The sequence below is a fragment of the Diabrotica undecimpunctata genome, chromosome 4 (assembly GCF_040954645.1).
Source record: "Diabrotica undecimpunctata isolate CICGRU chromosome 4, icDiaUnde3, whole genome shotgun sequence".
NCBI lineage: Eukaryota > Metazoa > Arthropoda > Insecta > Coleoptera > Chrysomelidae > Diabrotica > Diabrotica undecimpunctata.
Window position 1 is genome coordinate 118,644,314 of NC_092806.1, and position 14,918 is coordinate 118,659,231.

Sequence of the window (14,918 nt, forward strand, 5' to 3'; positions counted from 1 at the left end):
AGGTTTCTTTTATCTTTGAAATTGGCCATTATTTTTTAAAAACTAGGCACGAAAAAAAAACACTTAATGTATGGCGGGGTCAAATTTTACTCGATCAACGTATAACACCTAACCAATTGGAAGGTGTAAGTTAACTCTTTGCTTATAGGCCGGAAAAGTAAGCTGAGGTTCAAGACAAAGGTCAGAGTTGCAAACAGTATTATCCTGCCAGTGTCTACCATTTATTTATTATAACCAGCAAAATATTGTCGCCTGGGATATTTAGGATATTTTGCATATTATATATATATATATATATATATATATATATATATATATATATATATATATATATATATATATATATATATATATATATATATATATATATATATATATATATAGCAAGATCTAAACAGTCCAAAACTTCATAATGAGAGAAGTGCTGGAAATACCAAAATATGTACCTTTTAAGTTATGTACATATATAGAGACTCAAACCAACTGTATATAGAGACTCAAACCAAAATAAGATTCTACGAACAATGGACAAGACACCATACGAGATTTGCTACGACCTTAGAAATCATCCCAATACAATATTAAGAGAGTTAATAGACTATAATAAAAAACTAAGGATGGTGGGGACGGCCCCAACAACAACTAGCAGGATATATAGTGGACCAGCAGGATTTAAGAATGCTGAGATAACCATGCAACAGTCAACACAAGCGGTAAAAGAAGACCCAAAAAAAACTTCCATAATAATAACCACGGGGTATGTGATGGCAATATACACCTGGAAAGGCACACCCCACATCACGCACACTTTTTAGCAGTAGTAAACATATACACGGAGTGTGTGAGAGCACTATACACTTGGGAATGCACTCCCCATAGTTAAGGATAAAAAATACCTTCAGTCATATGACTAAATTATTTGTAAAATTTCACCTAAATACCGATGCTCGCACTAAATCTATGTAAATGAAGAAGTATAAAAGGCCCATCATACCTTTTACACAGCCGCTAAAGCCTAGACCCTTATGGCAGGTCACATAGAGACCCTATCGCGGAACCTGAACATCGAGACCATGTGCTACAAACATGGGCTCCGTGGCCAGACCATTTAAATGCCTAGCCGACGGAAAGAACAAAATTTATTGTGCCAAATCGGCAGCTGACTGACCGAGCACACACAAAGTTCAAACAGAGAGTCATTAATTTAGGTGGGTGGCCCTCTGTTCGAAACACACATCTTTATTAGTAACTCACGTCTCGAAGTCATGCTAGATTAAGCTCTATTTAGAGTCAGTAAAGTAAATAGAGAGAAAAGCCGATAAGTGTGCTATCCCTACAGATAGGTGGCCTAACGACAGCCATGAGACACAGAGGGTAATCATAAGCCTCCCCAAGTAAGTAAGATAGGTAAGTAAGATAGGTTCCACTTGACAGTGAGGTGGACCGGTCGGACATGTGGATGCCACTGTACAATAGTGTACTGTACACATGTTCCTAATGGCAGGATTTTGTGTGTGTGTGTGTGTGTGTGTGTGTGTGTGTGTGTGTGTGCGTGTGTGTGTGTGTGCGTGTGTGTGCGTGCGCGTGTGTGTGTGTGTGTGCGTGTGTGCGCGTGTGTGTGTGTGTGCGTGTGTGCGTGTGCGTGTGCGTGGGCGTGTGTGTGTGCGTGTGCGTGTGTGTATGTGCGAGTGCTGGTACGTGTGCATGTGCGTGTGCGCGTGTGTGTGTGTGTGTGTGTGTGTGTGTGTGTGTGCTACACGTTAGCGATGTACTAAACGGTGCCGTATGTAGGGGAATTTGCCGCGTCCTTCCGCCTTTTTGAGAATTAAATAAACAGTTTGATTGGAGTCAAAATTGACTTCGTCATAGGAATTAAGGGTTCAAATTATACGAGATTAAGTAAGTTTGGGCTTGAACTTTGTGCTAGAAAATTACAAAAATAATTGTTACCAATCTTAGATAGGAAAAGGCGATCGAAGAAGAAGCTTCCATTAGTAAAATAATATTCAAATCATGAATGTGTTGCTTATGTGAGTCCATTTTAAAATGAGTTAAAAAAGAAATAAATTAGACTTACTCACAATCAGTTTAATTTTACTACCCAAGACGACCAGTTTCGCTTTCTAACATTGGCAAAGCATCATCAGGTCAGTGGTACAAAGTAAATTAAATTATTCCGGTACAAGAGTAGTTATATAGTAATTGGTGATACATAGTTCAAACTATCCCGTATTACTGATAATGAGTGATCTTCGGTCAATGTTGTAACTGTCTAACATCTTAGGAGGAAGTTTCTTAAGGGGAGGGATGTTAACAGATGATATAGGAGTAAGGTATATGTTATTGTTTGTTGAAATAAAATGTGATGTTTTATATTGTGAAAGTTATTTATATCTATTAAAGAGATATATTTTGAAATGTGTGTTAAATTATTGAAAATTTTATAAAGAAAGAGGACAGTTATATGACAATGAATGAAAGTACTTGTACTATTTTGTGGGTGTGCAATTTCTTTGACTTTTAATTATCAACTTTTGATTAAAAGCATTTAATTTCTGCTAGGCAGAGAATTGTGATGTCAAATGTTAAAATAATAAATTAAAACACAATTAGGGACCAGTGACGGCTGGTGTGGTAAAATTTTGGGTAGGCCAAGCCAGCAAATTACATATAGCTCTGTGTAATCAGTGACGGATCCAGAGGGAGGGGTCACGGGGTCATGACCCCCCCCCAACTAATTTTTTAATGATTTCTCTGTTCATCTTAACTTCTGTGTTGTATCTAATTTTTGCGATTTTTGATTTTTATCTAGCAAATCGTGAACACAAAACGTACTCTTCTGTACATCCTTAAAGGACAGGAAATTACTTAAATGCTCCTTGCAACTGGAATGATTTTTTAAGGAGGCAGACATATTTTTTAAATCAAAGTATCCTTCAGAATTCCATACACATTTCTTATTAGAAAATAACAAACACGGCCAACAATATAGTCAATATACGCAATGTTGGAGTAGGCCTTTCATTCATAATAATTTTTCTTCTATCAATTTCAGTTCTAGATAATGGCGATTCCAATAGTGAAACAACAATGTTCAAACACTCACTATTAACACTACTATTACTGCAACCCAGTAAAGCGTCATAAAAACTCATTTTTATGTATCAGTTATAAAACAATCTCACATATATAACTTGCATACAATCAGGCGATATAGAAATCACGCAAATGTGATTTTTTTTCTTCAAATTTTACGAATTTTTTTAAATTTATTTGGGCAACCGTGCACTTGTTTGCAATTGTGTTGTTTCTATTAAAAATATGTTACAATTATAGATTATGTTACATATTTTTTTATCATAATTTAAAAGAAAATTTATATTACAATTCGATAATTACGTTGGTCGGTGTAGGTCCGATCGTCTGGTGCCTAAACAGCAAGCATAAACACGAAAATAAAAATCCGGCAAGCTGCTTAACTTCAAACGCTTTTTGTACGGGGATCTTATGTGAGCTGGGTCGGCCAGTTCCGATCGGGCCTATTAATGATATTTAAAATGTCTGAATACGATTCGATGCTTTCTGTGGTAATATAATAACATAGTTGTTTTAACGGACGCTAATGTATTGAGTAATTTAGTACATTTAAAAGTTATTTACATGCATTAACATAATTTTTGAATATATGTTTTTCAATTTTAAAGCTATTAAAATTATTGGGTAGGCCCGGCCTATCCTGCCTACCCCCAAAAGCCTCCACTGTTAGGAACTAACAGAACACAATTAACAGGACAAAACAAACATAAAACTTTAAAAAAGAAGGGGACAAGTAGACAACAAGTATCACTAGTAGACAACAAAAAAACCCAATTCCTCTCCTAGCAAGTAATGTAGTGCCTATAAGCCCCTTTTTTAAAGTTTAATGTTTGTTTTGTCCTGTTAATTGTGTTCTGTTAGTCCCTAATTGTGTTTTAATTTATTATTTTAACATTTGACATCACAATTCTCTGCCTAGCAGACCATTAAATGCTTTTAATCAAAAGTTGATAATTACAAGTCAAATAATTTGCACAACCACAAAATAGTACAAGTACTTTCATTCATTGTCATATAACTGTCCTCTTTCTTTATAAAATTTTCAATAATTTAACACACATTTCAAAATATATCTCTTTAATAAATATAAATAACTTTCACAATATAAAACATCACATTTTCTTTCAACAAACAATAACATATACCTTACTCCTATATCATCTGTTAACATCCCTCCCCTCAAGAAACTTCCTCCTAAGTTGTTAGACAGTTACAACATTGACCGAAGATCACTCATTATTAGTAATACGGGATAGTTTGAACTATGAATCACCAATCACTATATAAAAACTCTTGTACCGGAATCATTTAATTTACTTTGTACCACTGACCTGATGATGCTTTGCAAATTTTAGAAAGCGAAACCGGTCGTCTTGGGTAGTAAAATTAAACTGATTGTAAGTCTAATTTATTTCTTTTTTACCTCTTTTTAAAATAATATTGTTACTATGTAAGAAGTGTTGTTGAATATTTTAATCTGTGGATATGGGCCAATCACGTTAATCTAAATCTAAATGCTTGGTCCACATTCTGACCGACTGTCTAATATTCTTCAGAGCGGTGTACTTCGAAGCTCCTGAATTCTTTTGCCTTTCATTTTTCCTTGTAAAATCAGCTGAATCAGTCGTTACTTCTCATTATGCATCACATGCCCTAAGTATGACATGTTTCTTATGTTTACAGTAAGCATAAATTTTGTTCTTTGTGACATGGTGTATGTATAACATTCTGAGCATGCGGCAGTAGCACCATCTTCTGAAAACTTCGCAGTTTATATGCTGCCTCCGTTAAGATCCATGCTTTCACTCCACAGAAATGAGACTTTTAGTTTTATTCTTTGCACAGTGACTATATTGTTAATTGTTTTAACGTTTATTTTTTTATTTTTAAGGTGATAAACTGGAAATAATCAAACTAATTTTAATAATGGGTCACAACAGGCAATATGATTGGCTACTATACATTTGTTTTATATTTATACTAGCATTTATCGAAACTCATGTAATTGCAGGAATAATTATGTTATACAATAAAACTGGTACTTGGAAAGTTCTAATTCCATATATGTCAACAATTATCGCCGCCCAACCGGTAATTATAATATTTTTGCTTTTGTTTGTGTAATTCTTTTGATTTGATTTGTGAAGAATATAAACGTTCCTTAAATGTTGTATTTTTAAGAATGAAAGTAAAAGTATCTATATCCTTAAAAAAACATAAAATGAAGTCTTCTCTTGGGTTTTTGAAAATATAAAAAAAATTAATGAACTAATTTAAGAAAGCTACCAAAAAGACTGGTTAAGTTGAAGAACAGAAAACCGACCATTTAAACACCACTACAAATTACCTATCATAAAAAATCAGCCAAAAAAGTCTTACAAAAAGCATGCAATATTTAAAAATATATAATAAAAATATATAAGAGTAACCAATTTTACCCAAAATCATTTTTAAATATTATTTAAAAAGTACCAAAATTGCAAGATTTGAAAGAAAAATGAATAGTATTGGTGTCATGTAAATACCAAGTAAGCCAAAATCTCGGTATCATCTATTTTTGACACGTTTGTATGCTCAGCTTCTTCATTGGTATGCCGCACAAGATTTTGTAGTATTGCCGGAGTAAAGAATTTTTGGAACGACTGCAATCTATTTTATTGCGGTCTACTTTGCCTTCATGTCGATGTCCTGATTGCTCACAAAAAATATTTGGTACAGCTTACCACATAGAGCGTGGGAGGTGGGATAAGTAGATTCTTACTGACTTTGATTTATATACATGTGGCACAGTGTTTGATTTATATACATGAATTGTGTCAAAACTGGACATATCCAGTTGAATTTTCAATGTCGTCTTCTTCGTTGAACACTTCAAAGAGGTTTGCTACCACTTCTTCTAAACAATGTAGAAGCGCGAGACTAAAACCTAACACCGCAGAGGCAGTTTCGACGTAATTGTTTACTCGTAATTACGACGTTATCAGCCGTAAACTACCGAACAGTATAGAGAACTATCAGTTTTATAATGGACCAATGTGGGTTATTTATGTTCAGCGTAAAGTTTTTATAAAAGTAGGAAGAAATAGAAGAAATAGAAGAAGCATTGCCTGCTTAACCACTTTCTTCAACAAAATTTACAACGAAGGAAAAATACCAGATGATTGGTTAGAGTCACTGTTTACAACATTACCAAAGAAAAGCAGGCCCACCAAATGCAGCAATTTTAGACTAATCAGTTTGATGAGTCACACACTGAAGATACTCTTACGAATTATACAAAACCGAGTATTCCTTCTATGCGAAAGTAGGATGGGTAATAAGCAATTTGGATTTAGAAACGGTCTAGGAACTAGAGAGGCACTATTCTGTATGCGCGTTCTATTACAAAAAAGTTGTTAATTTCAAAAGAATGTTTATGTTTGTTTTATCGACTTCGAGAAGGCGTTCGACAGAGTACAACACGATACACTTTTCGATTGCCTACGGGCAGCAGGACTTGACCACTATGATATAAGACTGCTAAAATACTTATATTACAATCAAGTAGCCTCTATCCAAATTGAAGACAGTCCGACTGAAAAAATATCCATCAAACGTGGAGTACGGCAGGGTTGTGTTTTGTCACCCACTCTTTTTAATCTGTACTCTGAAGAAATCTTTAGGGAGGCTTTGGATGACAGACAAGGGGGAGTAAGACTAGGTGGAGAAGTAATCAACAATATTAGATACGCTGACGATACAGCCATTCTTGCAGAAAATTTACAAGATCTCCAAACATTACTAAATCTAGTCAGTGAAGCAAGTTATCAGAGAGGCCTAAAAATCAACATTTCAAAGACAAAGTGGATGGCAGTTGGAAAGATCAATATAGATCAAGGTCTGATTTCTCTTAATGGAGAAAAGATCAAAAGGGTAAATCATTTCAAATACCTTGGCAGCTGGTTAAATGTAAATTGTGACTCTGATGAAGAGATAATAACCAGGATCGAAATATCACGTAAGGCTTTTATGACCTGCAAACCAGTTTTATGAAACAGAAACCTGTCGATGAATATTCGTAAGAAGGTCCTGAAATGTTATGTGTGGTCCATCCTATTATATGGTTGTGAGACATGGACGTTAAAAACCACAATGCTAAACAAGTTAGAAGCATTCGAATTGTGGTGCTATAGACGAATCCTAAAGATATCGTGGGTTTCGCACACTTCCAATGAAAATGTTCTTCAAATGATCAATTCAGAACGTCTGCTCATAAACAACATAAAGAGGAGAAAAACAGAATACTTTAGCCATATAATTAGAGAACCTAAATACCATCTACTTCGCCTTATAATACAAGGAAAAGTGGAAGAAAAGAGATGGATTGGTCGAAAGAAAGTTTCATGGCTGCGTAATATTAGTCAATGGTGTGGTTCCACAGTAGAAGAATTATTTCTCGCAGCAGCCGACAGAGAAAGGTTTCAGGAAATTGTAAACATGATGACGGCCAACGTCTGAATACGGACACGGCACCCAAAGAAGAACAAGAAGGAAGAAATAAATTAAATTATAGAAATGCTTATTAAGCTCCCTAATAGAGCAGTAGTACGCCGAAAACTACGAATAATTTAAGATTTTTAGAAACAAAGGTATTCAAAAAAATCAGATGTAATGCATTGTTGTCTATACTTGTTAATCCACCCTTAATCCTTCTAGGGTTAATATTTGGTATAATCGTCATTAATTATTGAACTACATTTAATAACTTTATTCGCATCGGAGGCATAATTTGAAATTTTGAACAGACGACCTTGTAGAAAATTTCATTTTTTATTTTATATACAAAAGTTTTCTCTGATATATATAGCTTTGGAAAATATTGGGAAAATATGTCATATTAGTCCCATTTTATTTATAGAAATAGGAATTCCCCCAAACAATCTCACATCACCACCTCACTATTATCCTAGTTATATACATAATAATAACAAGACGTATGATTTTTTTAAATCTTTAATTATTTTTAGGCTTGCGCTGGTTTGTTTCTAATGACAAAGTATTTAAGTACAGCTCATGAGATGGCCGATACTATATCGAGAAGTAGCACGACACTTCCAATTCAAGATCCATTATTTGAGAAATACTGTATAAAACAAGCCAGAAATACAAAAATTTGTATTTTTCTATTTGTGATGTTAAGTTTGTTTGTACACTTACTATTTACTTTACCCTCGGTGTTTAAGGATTATAACACACATATTTTATATTGGCTATTCGAAGAATATTATATACCTCCTTATAGAGCATTGGCGTTATGGATGGAATGTATATCAGGAATCATAGGTAACTAATCGAACAATAATTGTTATACAATAGAAATATGCTTTATGGTCACTGAAAATTTTACAATTTTATGGACAAAGCGTAGAAAAGTAAAGGAAAATATTAACAATAACAATTAAAATTTACTAAAATTAGATAAATCGTCAATATCACATAATAAAACAAAATAAAATAAAATATACAATCCATTGAAAAATTTCACTAAATTGCAAATTGCATAATAAAACCTTACGAACTAGTCTACGAATAAGTTTAAGCTGCTGCATGTGATACCCAAATATACTCATATAAAAAAAATAATTTGTTGCTTGTACCTAAACGTACTGTACTTTCTTAATTATTCGTTAAGAAACTCTTCCACTGAATAATAAGGTCTTTCAGATAGATAGGCTTTTGTCAATTTACGGACCTTAAGGAAAGAAGTTGTAGATTTAAGTTGCAAATGGAGATGGTTCTATAATTTTTTTGCTGAATATAATATAGATTTCTTTACTAACGATATGAATGGACCATTTAAGCTTGCTGTCTATAAAAATCCAAGAAATTTTACATAATTAATTCTACTGATCTGGCTGTTATTAAGAAGCAAGGGTTGAAGAGCTCTTTTATAGGATAATGCTACTGTCTTATCCACGTTAAAAGAGAGTAAATTAGAGTCGGACCAGGTTTTTATTTTAAGTAGATTAGAATTTATAATTGCATGGAGTGTTGCAATATTAGAGTTCTTCCAGGTAATACTGGTATTATCAGCAAAAAGAAAAAATTTTTCATCGATTTTTAAGTTAGTGATCATTTATAAAGGTAAGGAAAAGTAGAGGACCCAGTACTGAACCTTGTAGTACTCCACATACAATTTTGTGACTAGAGTCAGTATCATTTGCTCTAACTAATTGTTGCCTATTTCTCAAGTAAGATTGCAACCAATTCAAAGAAATACCTCGAATTCCGTAGACATTCAGTTTTTTTATTAAAATGTCGTGATTTACACAATCAAAAGCATGGCCATAGTTACAAAAAACAGTGGCAGTATGAATATTATTGTTTAGGACGTGATAGACCTCATGTAGTACAGAAACCATAGCATCGCTGGTACATTTATTAGATAAAAAGCCGAACTGACTTTGTGATAAAATGTTGTTTTCAACGAGAAGGGACATAAGTCAGGCTTTTATAAGTTTCTCAATAATTTTAGATAAGACCGGTAGTAAGGCAATAGGTCTATAGTTGCAGACATTAGATTTATCATCACCCTTACGAAGAGGAATAATAATGGCTGTTTTTAGGCACTCTGGAAATATAACTTTTTCAAAGGAATCGTTAATTAGTGAGACCAGGATTTCCAACAGATTATTTGGGAGATTTAAGAAAAATTTTATGGATAGTCCATCAGTACTACAGAAAGATTTGCTTTTGATACTACTGATTGTTTGGATCTGTTCAGATTTATCAACTGGTCTTATAAATAATGAATTCGAGACCTTTTTTGAATTGAGAAGATAGGAAATATGATCTTGTAGTGGCAAAATAGCTGATGTTATATTCTTACTCACATTAACGAAGTATTCATTTAGATTTTCAGGGTTTGGTTAAAATGTTTCAATTTACTGTTGTGTGTTTTTCTATCTCAACATATTCGCTACCCCCTCTCCTTTCCAATGATGTATCATAACTCACGATTTGACAAACTATTCTACCCTCACCACAAAAAGGAGCTTTTGTTATCTATCAAAGAATAGAATTGTAAAGCATTTTCAACTGGTAGACCGACCTAGTGGCCTACAGATGGCAACAAGATCCCTGATCCAATAGACTTTATTATTAAGACAAAGCACGTGGTGTTCGTGTGTCTGGATATTTCCACTTCATGGTTTGTTCCAGTTTCACTTTTAATTTTATTATTAAGAATATTTCAGCTAATTTCCTTGACATTGACGATTGTTGGGACTTAAATTCTGATCATTCGCCCATAGTACTCACCATAAGTGACAATATTATTAAAAAACAAAGTAACCCTACACAAACAAACAAATTGAGGGATTGAGCAAGTTTTAAACTGAGCCTTGAAGACAAAATAAATCTAAGTGTACCACTACAAACCACAGAGCAATTAGATAAAAAGCATAATTGTTGGTGAACAATATCCAGCAAGCAGCATGGGAAAACACTCCTACACTAAAACCTAAGTTAAAAGAAAAAAATTATCCAGGAAGTAAGAAACATGACAATTGAAAAACGAAAGCTGAGAAGAATTTTGTAACAAACAAAGTCCCCTTAAGATAAGACTAATTTAAATCGTGTAAGTCAACAACTCAAAAAAATTCTCAATTAATACTCAATTAATTCTAACTTACAGGAGTTAACAGATGACGGTAGTACAGACTATTCATACTATAGCGTTTTTAAATAAAACGAGCGGTTCGAATTTATATAAATAATATATTTATTTATAAGTTTACAGTTAGGTACTCTCTTATCAACTAAACTCACTCATAACATCGTTACATATATATACCAAAAAGTATTATTCTCAAATCTTCTGGGGTAGTCCCACCTCTAACTCGTTTCATCGCTTATCGGGTCAAACTTTCTAGTTTCTAGCGGTCGACAGTTCCCGTCGTCGCATCTGGAAGGACAGAGCATTCTCGTCCCTGCCTGCAACCGTTATATGGGCTACGTAGATTGCATGTTCGTAACACTGCCCCCCTCTTAGATCTGAGCGTCCCGGTCAGCAACTCTATACGTAGGCCCAGGATGGCGAAATCTACAGGACTCTCCAGCTCTGCACGAACGCCTCAAAAAGAAATAACAGTCTACTGACTTTGATGGGCACGATCTCATCGGGTTAATGCAACACACAGTAATTCTTATGCCGGTTTCTCGGAAGATCACTTCAAGCATGCTTTTGACAATCTTCCAATCCAGATTATCTAGTACATGGCCTATCTTGGGTAAAGCCAAATTCTTGATGTCATAATTGCACACGATTTTGTTTAAATTAGCTAGAGCATGCCATATATCCTCGTAGCTTGCCCTGTACTGTATACGACTTCCTGGTCACCATCACCGTCATCATCGTCACTGGTACAGCAAAGATCGAGTGCCATCTTCTAATCTCAGTACTCTTCCAACTTTAGGCTGCTGATTTTTTAACTCGTCTAAATGACCGAACTTCTTATAAAATACAGATGAGATTTCTTTGGTCAGCTCAAGATCTTGGGCAACACAGTGGGCTAGAGAGACGTTATGCGGAACAATAAAAAGATCCCGCCGAACTTCTGTGTTCACGCCGAATCTAGCACTCTTTTTCTCTGCGTAATTTGACATAAACTCATTAAAGCTTGGTCGCCGGTCATCTTTGATTTCATGTTGAAGGGTTCGGGCTTCTTCTGTTTCATTTGAGCCAGCATAAGATGTAAGACGATTTATGTGAACTACTTCTAGTTTACGTTTCGACAACTTCTTAATTCGGTATATTACGTCATTTATTCTCTTTTTAATTTCATACGGACCCTCCCATTGTCTTTGCAGTTTAGGAGACAAGCCACGACGACGTTGTGGATTATAAAGCCAAACAAGATCACCTACTTCATAGCTTTCATTCTTGCATCGAGAATCGGTCACTGGCTAACTGGATGTGTTGTCGGGCAAGTTCATGAATGTTGTTCATTCTTAACTTCAGGCGGTCGATATAATCTTCGCTTGCAACATGTTCTTCGGAAGGTCTGCAGCCAAATTCTAGGTGGCAGGGCAAACGAACTTACATTAGGCAGGTTGGTGTCTGGCCTGTATGCCATTAAGAATAAATGAATATGCTGGTCCCAATATTTTTGATGTTTTAATACAACTTTGGACAGGTGTTTACCTATCGTTTGGTTCATCCTCTCGACCATACCATCTGATTGAGGATGCAGGGGTGTCGTTCTGGTCTTATTGACACCAATCAATTTACAAACGTTTTGGAAAAGGTTTGACTCAAAGTTTCGCCCTTGGTTGGAGTGGATCTCCAAGGGAACACCAAATCGGCTAAAGAATTCTTTAACCAGTACCTTTGCAATGGTAGCAGCTTCTTGATTTGATATCGCATAGGCCTCAGTCCATTTCGTAAAATAATCGATGGCTACGAGGATATATTTATTTCCATCATTCGTCTCTGGAAGTGGACCTGCAATGTCGATTACTACCCTTTCCATAGGACTAACAACATTGTACTGTTTCATGGGTGCCCTTCTTGGCCTTCATGCCAACACTTCTGACACTTTATTTTTATGTAAAATCAACTGAAGCTTAGTTTCTGTACCATCATCGCTCTCAAAGGTTCTATACAGAAGATCATCTTTCAGCACTAGGTTATTCCATTGGCTCCAGTAACACTTGACTTTGGGACTAAATGCACTAATGTCTTGCCAAGAAGGTCTTTCACTTCGACGCATCCAATCCAATAATCTTTTTATACATGGATCATCTGCTTGAGCATCCTGTAGTTGTTGAGGCTGCCATTGATCATTAATGACGGTGGTTCATCTCACGGGGCAAAGTCGTTCTTCTAATCTAAGACAGTGATTACAATTTGCACTGCATCACCGTTTTGACCGAGCCTCTGCATTTAAATGACTTTTTCCAGCCCAGTGTTCGATCTGTTCTAGCTTTTTGACTGTTGAATTATTTTCATGCAATTTACGACGAATGTGACCTACGTCGTTACCATTTCAACATCTGGGTTCACGTCTCTTCGGCATCATGTTACCAACTACTTTCCGTACGATTTCCTCCAGGCGTTTATCGTTTTGTATGTCGCTCTCTTCAGAGGTTCGTACTCGATAGCTCCGTCAAGCTCGACTAGCTGTCTCGTGTTCCAAGGCAATGGCGAGCACTTCATCTAAAACTTTCGGTCTTGCTAGTCGCAAAGCTTTCTGTAGTTCACTGTCTCTCAACTCATTGATAAAGGTATATACAGCAATTTCTTCCATAATGTTTTCTGGTGCCTCTGAATAGGCCAACAGCGCTATACGAGCAACATCTGCTTCAAATTCTTGCAAACACTCACTTGCTCGTTGGATTCTACTTCTTAGTTGGGCCTTGTAGACTTGTTGTAGATGGGCATCTCCGTAACGTTTGTCTAGTCGAGTAAACAAGGTCTGGTAACATTTTTCTTGACCCTTAGGAATCGATCTTAGGATATCCGCAGCATCACTTCGTAAAGCAGCAGTCAAGGAAACAGCTTTTTCTTGTCCTGTCCAATGAATGGCTGTCGCAATAGCTTCAAATTGTCTAAGGTATATGGACCAAGAGGACTTTCCATCAAATGATGGCAATTTGAATCTCATATGATGTGTCGTTTCGTCTCTCGGTAATTCTTCTTTCACTACCGGATCTAAGGGTACTGTATTAACTGGCCATGATAACTAACACTTTCGTGTTAGTTATTGTTGTCTTCTATCTTGTTGTTTACATTTTTCTGTATCTTATCGAATGTTATTGAGACTTCTTTAAATTTTTCATTGTTCTGAATACATACTTCGTTATCTTCTAGACATAATTTCGAATTTCTCGTCGTTTTGTCTAGCTGTTTCTTTAACAATTTGAGACGTTTCATCGAATCTTTCATCATTCTTTCGAGAAGGTTCTTCAATTTTGTTAGAAGTTTTTTCAATCATTTGCGAAACGTTATTTATCTTCGTATTCTCCATTCTTGTTGAGAAGAGCCTTCAGTCGTTCTTTTAGTATCTTCTTGGACCCGCTGCATTCTTCATCGCGTTCTTCTACTTGCTCACGCAACTCTTTTACTGAAAGTTCTACTAGCAGCATCTTTGGTCAGGCACACACGTACTTTTTAAATGATCTTTCGTACAAAGATAACTACCCAACTACGCGGATGTTCCCGAGAAACAATACTTTTCAAAAGTTCAAAAGTCTTTTTCACAAATCACTGCTGAATTTATTTTTTTTTAACCCCACATCTGACACCAGCTGTAGCGTTTATAAATAAAACGGGCGGTTCGAATTTATATAAATATATTTATTTATAAGTTTACAGTTCGGTACTCTCTTATCAACTAAACTCACTCATAATATCGTTACATATATATACCAAAAAGTATTATTCTCGAATCTTCTGGGGTAGTCCCACCTCTAATTCGTTTCATGGCTTCTCGGAACTTTCTAGTTTCTAGCGGTCGACAGTTCCCGTCGCATCTGGAAGGACAGAGCATTCTCGTCCCGGTCTGCAACCGTTATATGGGCTACGTAGAATGCATGTTAGTAACAATACAAATTTGGCCGGAAGTAGTGCACAAAAAGCAGAGCTATTTGCTGCATATCTTGAAAATACATTCAAATCAAATGAATCTCAAGAGGATGAAGAAAGATGGGAGAAACCTGTTCAATTAGAGGAAGAAATTCGGCTAACTACACTAAAAGAAGTGATGGAAGAAATAAGGGAAAATATTAACCCCGAGGGGCTATCGTAAAATTAACTAACCTGAATGCTGCATTCAGATTAA

General features: G+C 35.4%; 1 protein-coding gene across 2 annotated transcripts in view; it reads left to right on the plus strand.

Moving 5' to 3' along the window:
• Window positions 1-14,918, plus strand: part of LOC140438372 (uncharacterized) — a 76,948-nt gene that overhangs the window by 19,073 nt on the left and 42,957 nt on the right. For both annotated transcript variants that reach the window (XM_072528050.1, XM_072528049.1), the window contains exons 2-3: window positions 4,988-5,187; window positions 8,103-8,418. In XM_072528050.1, the coding sequence (XP_072384151.1) occupies window positions 4,988-5,187; window positions 8,103-8,418 (516 nt within the window). The remainder of the gene's footprint in view (window positions 1-4,987; window positions 5,188-8,102; window positions 8,419-14,918) is intronic.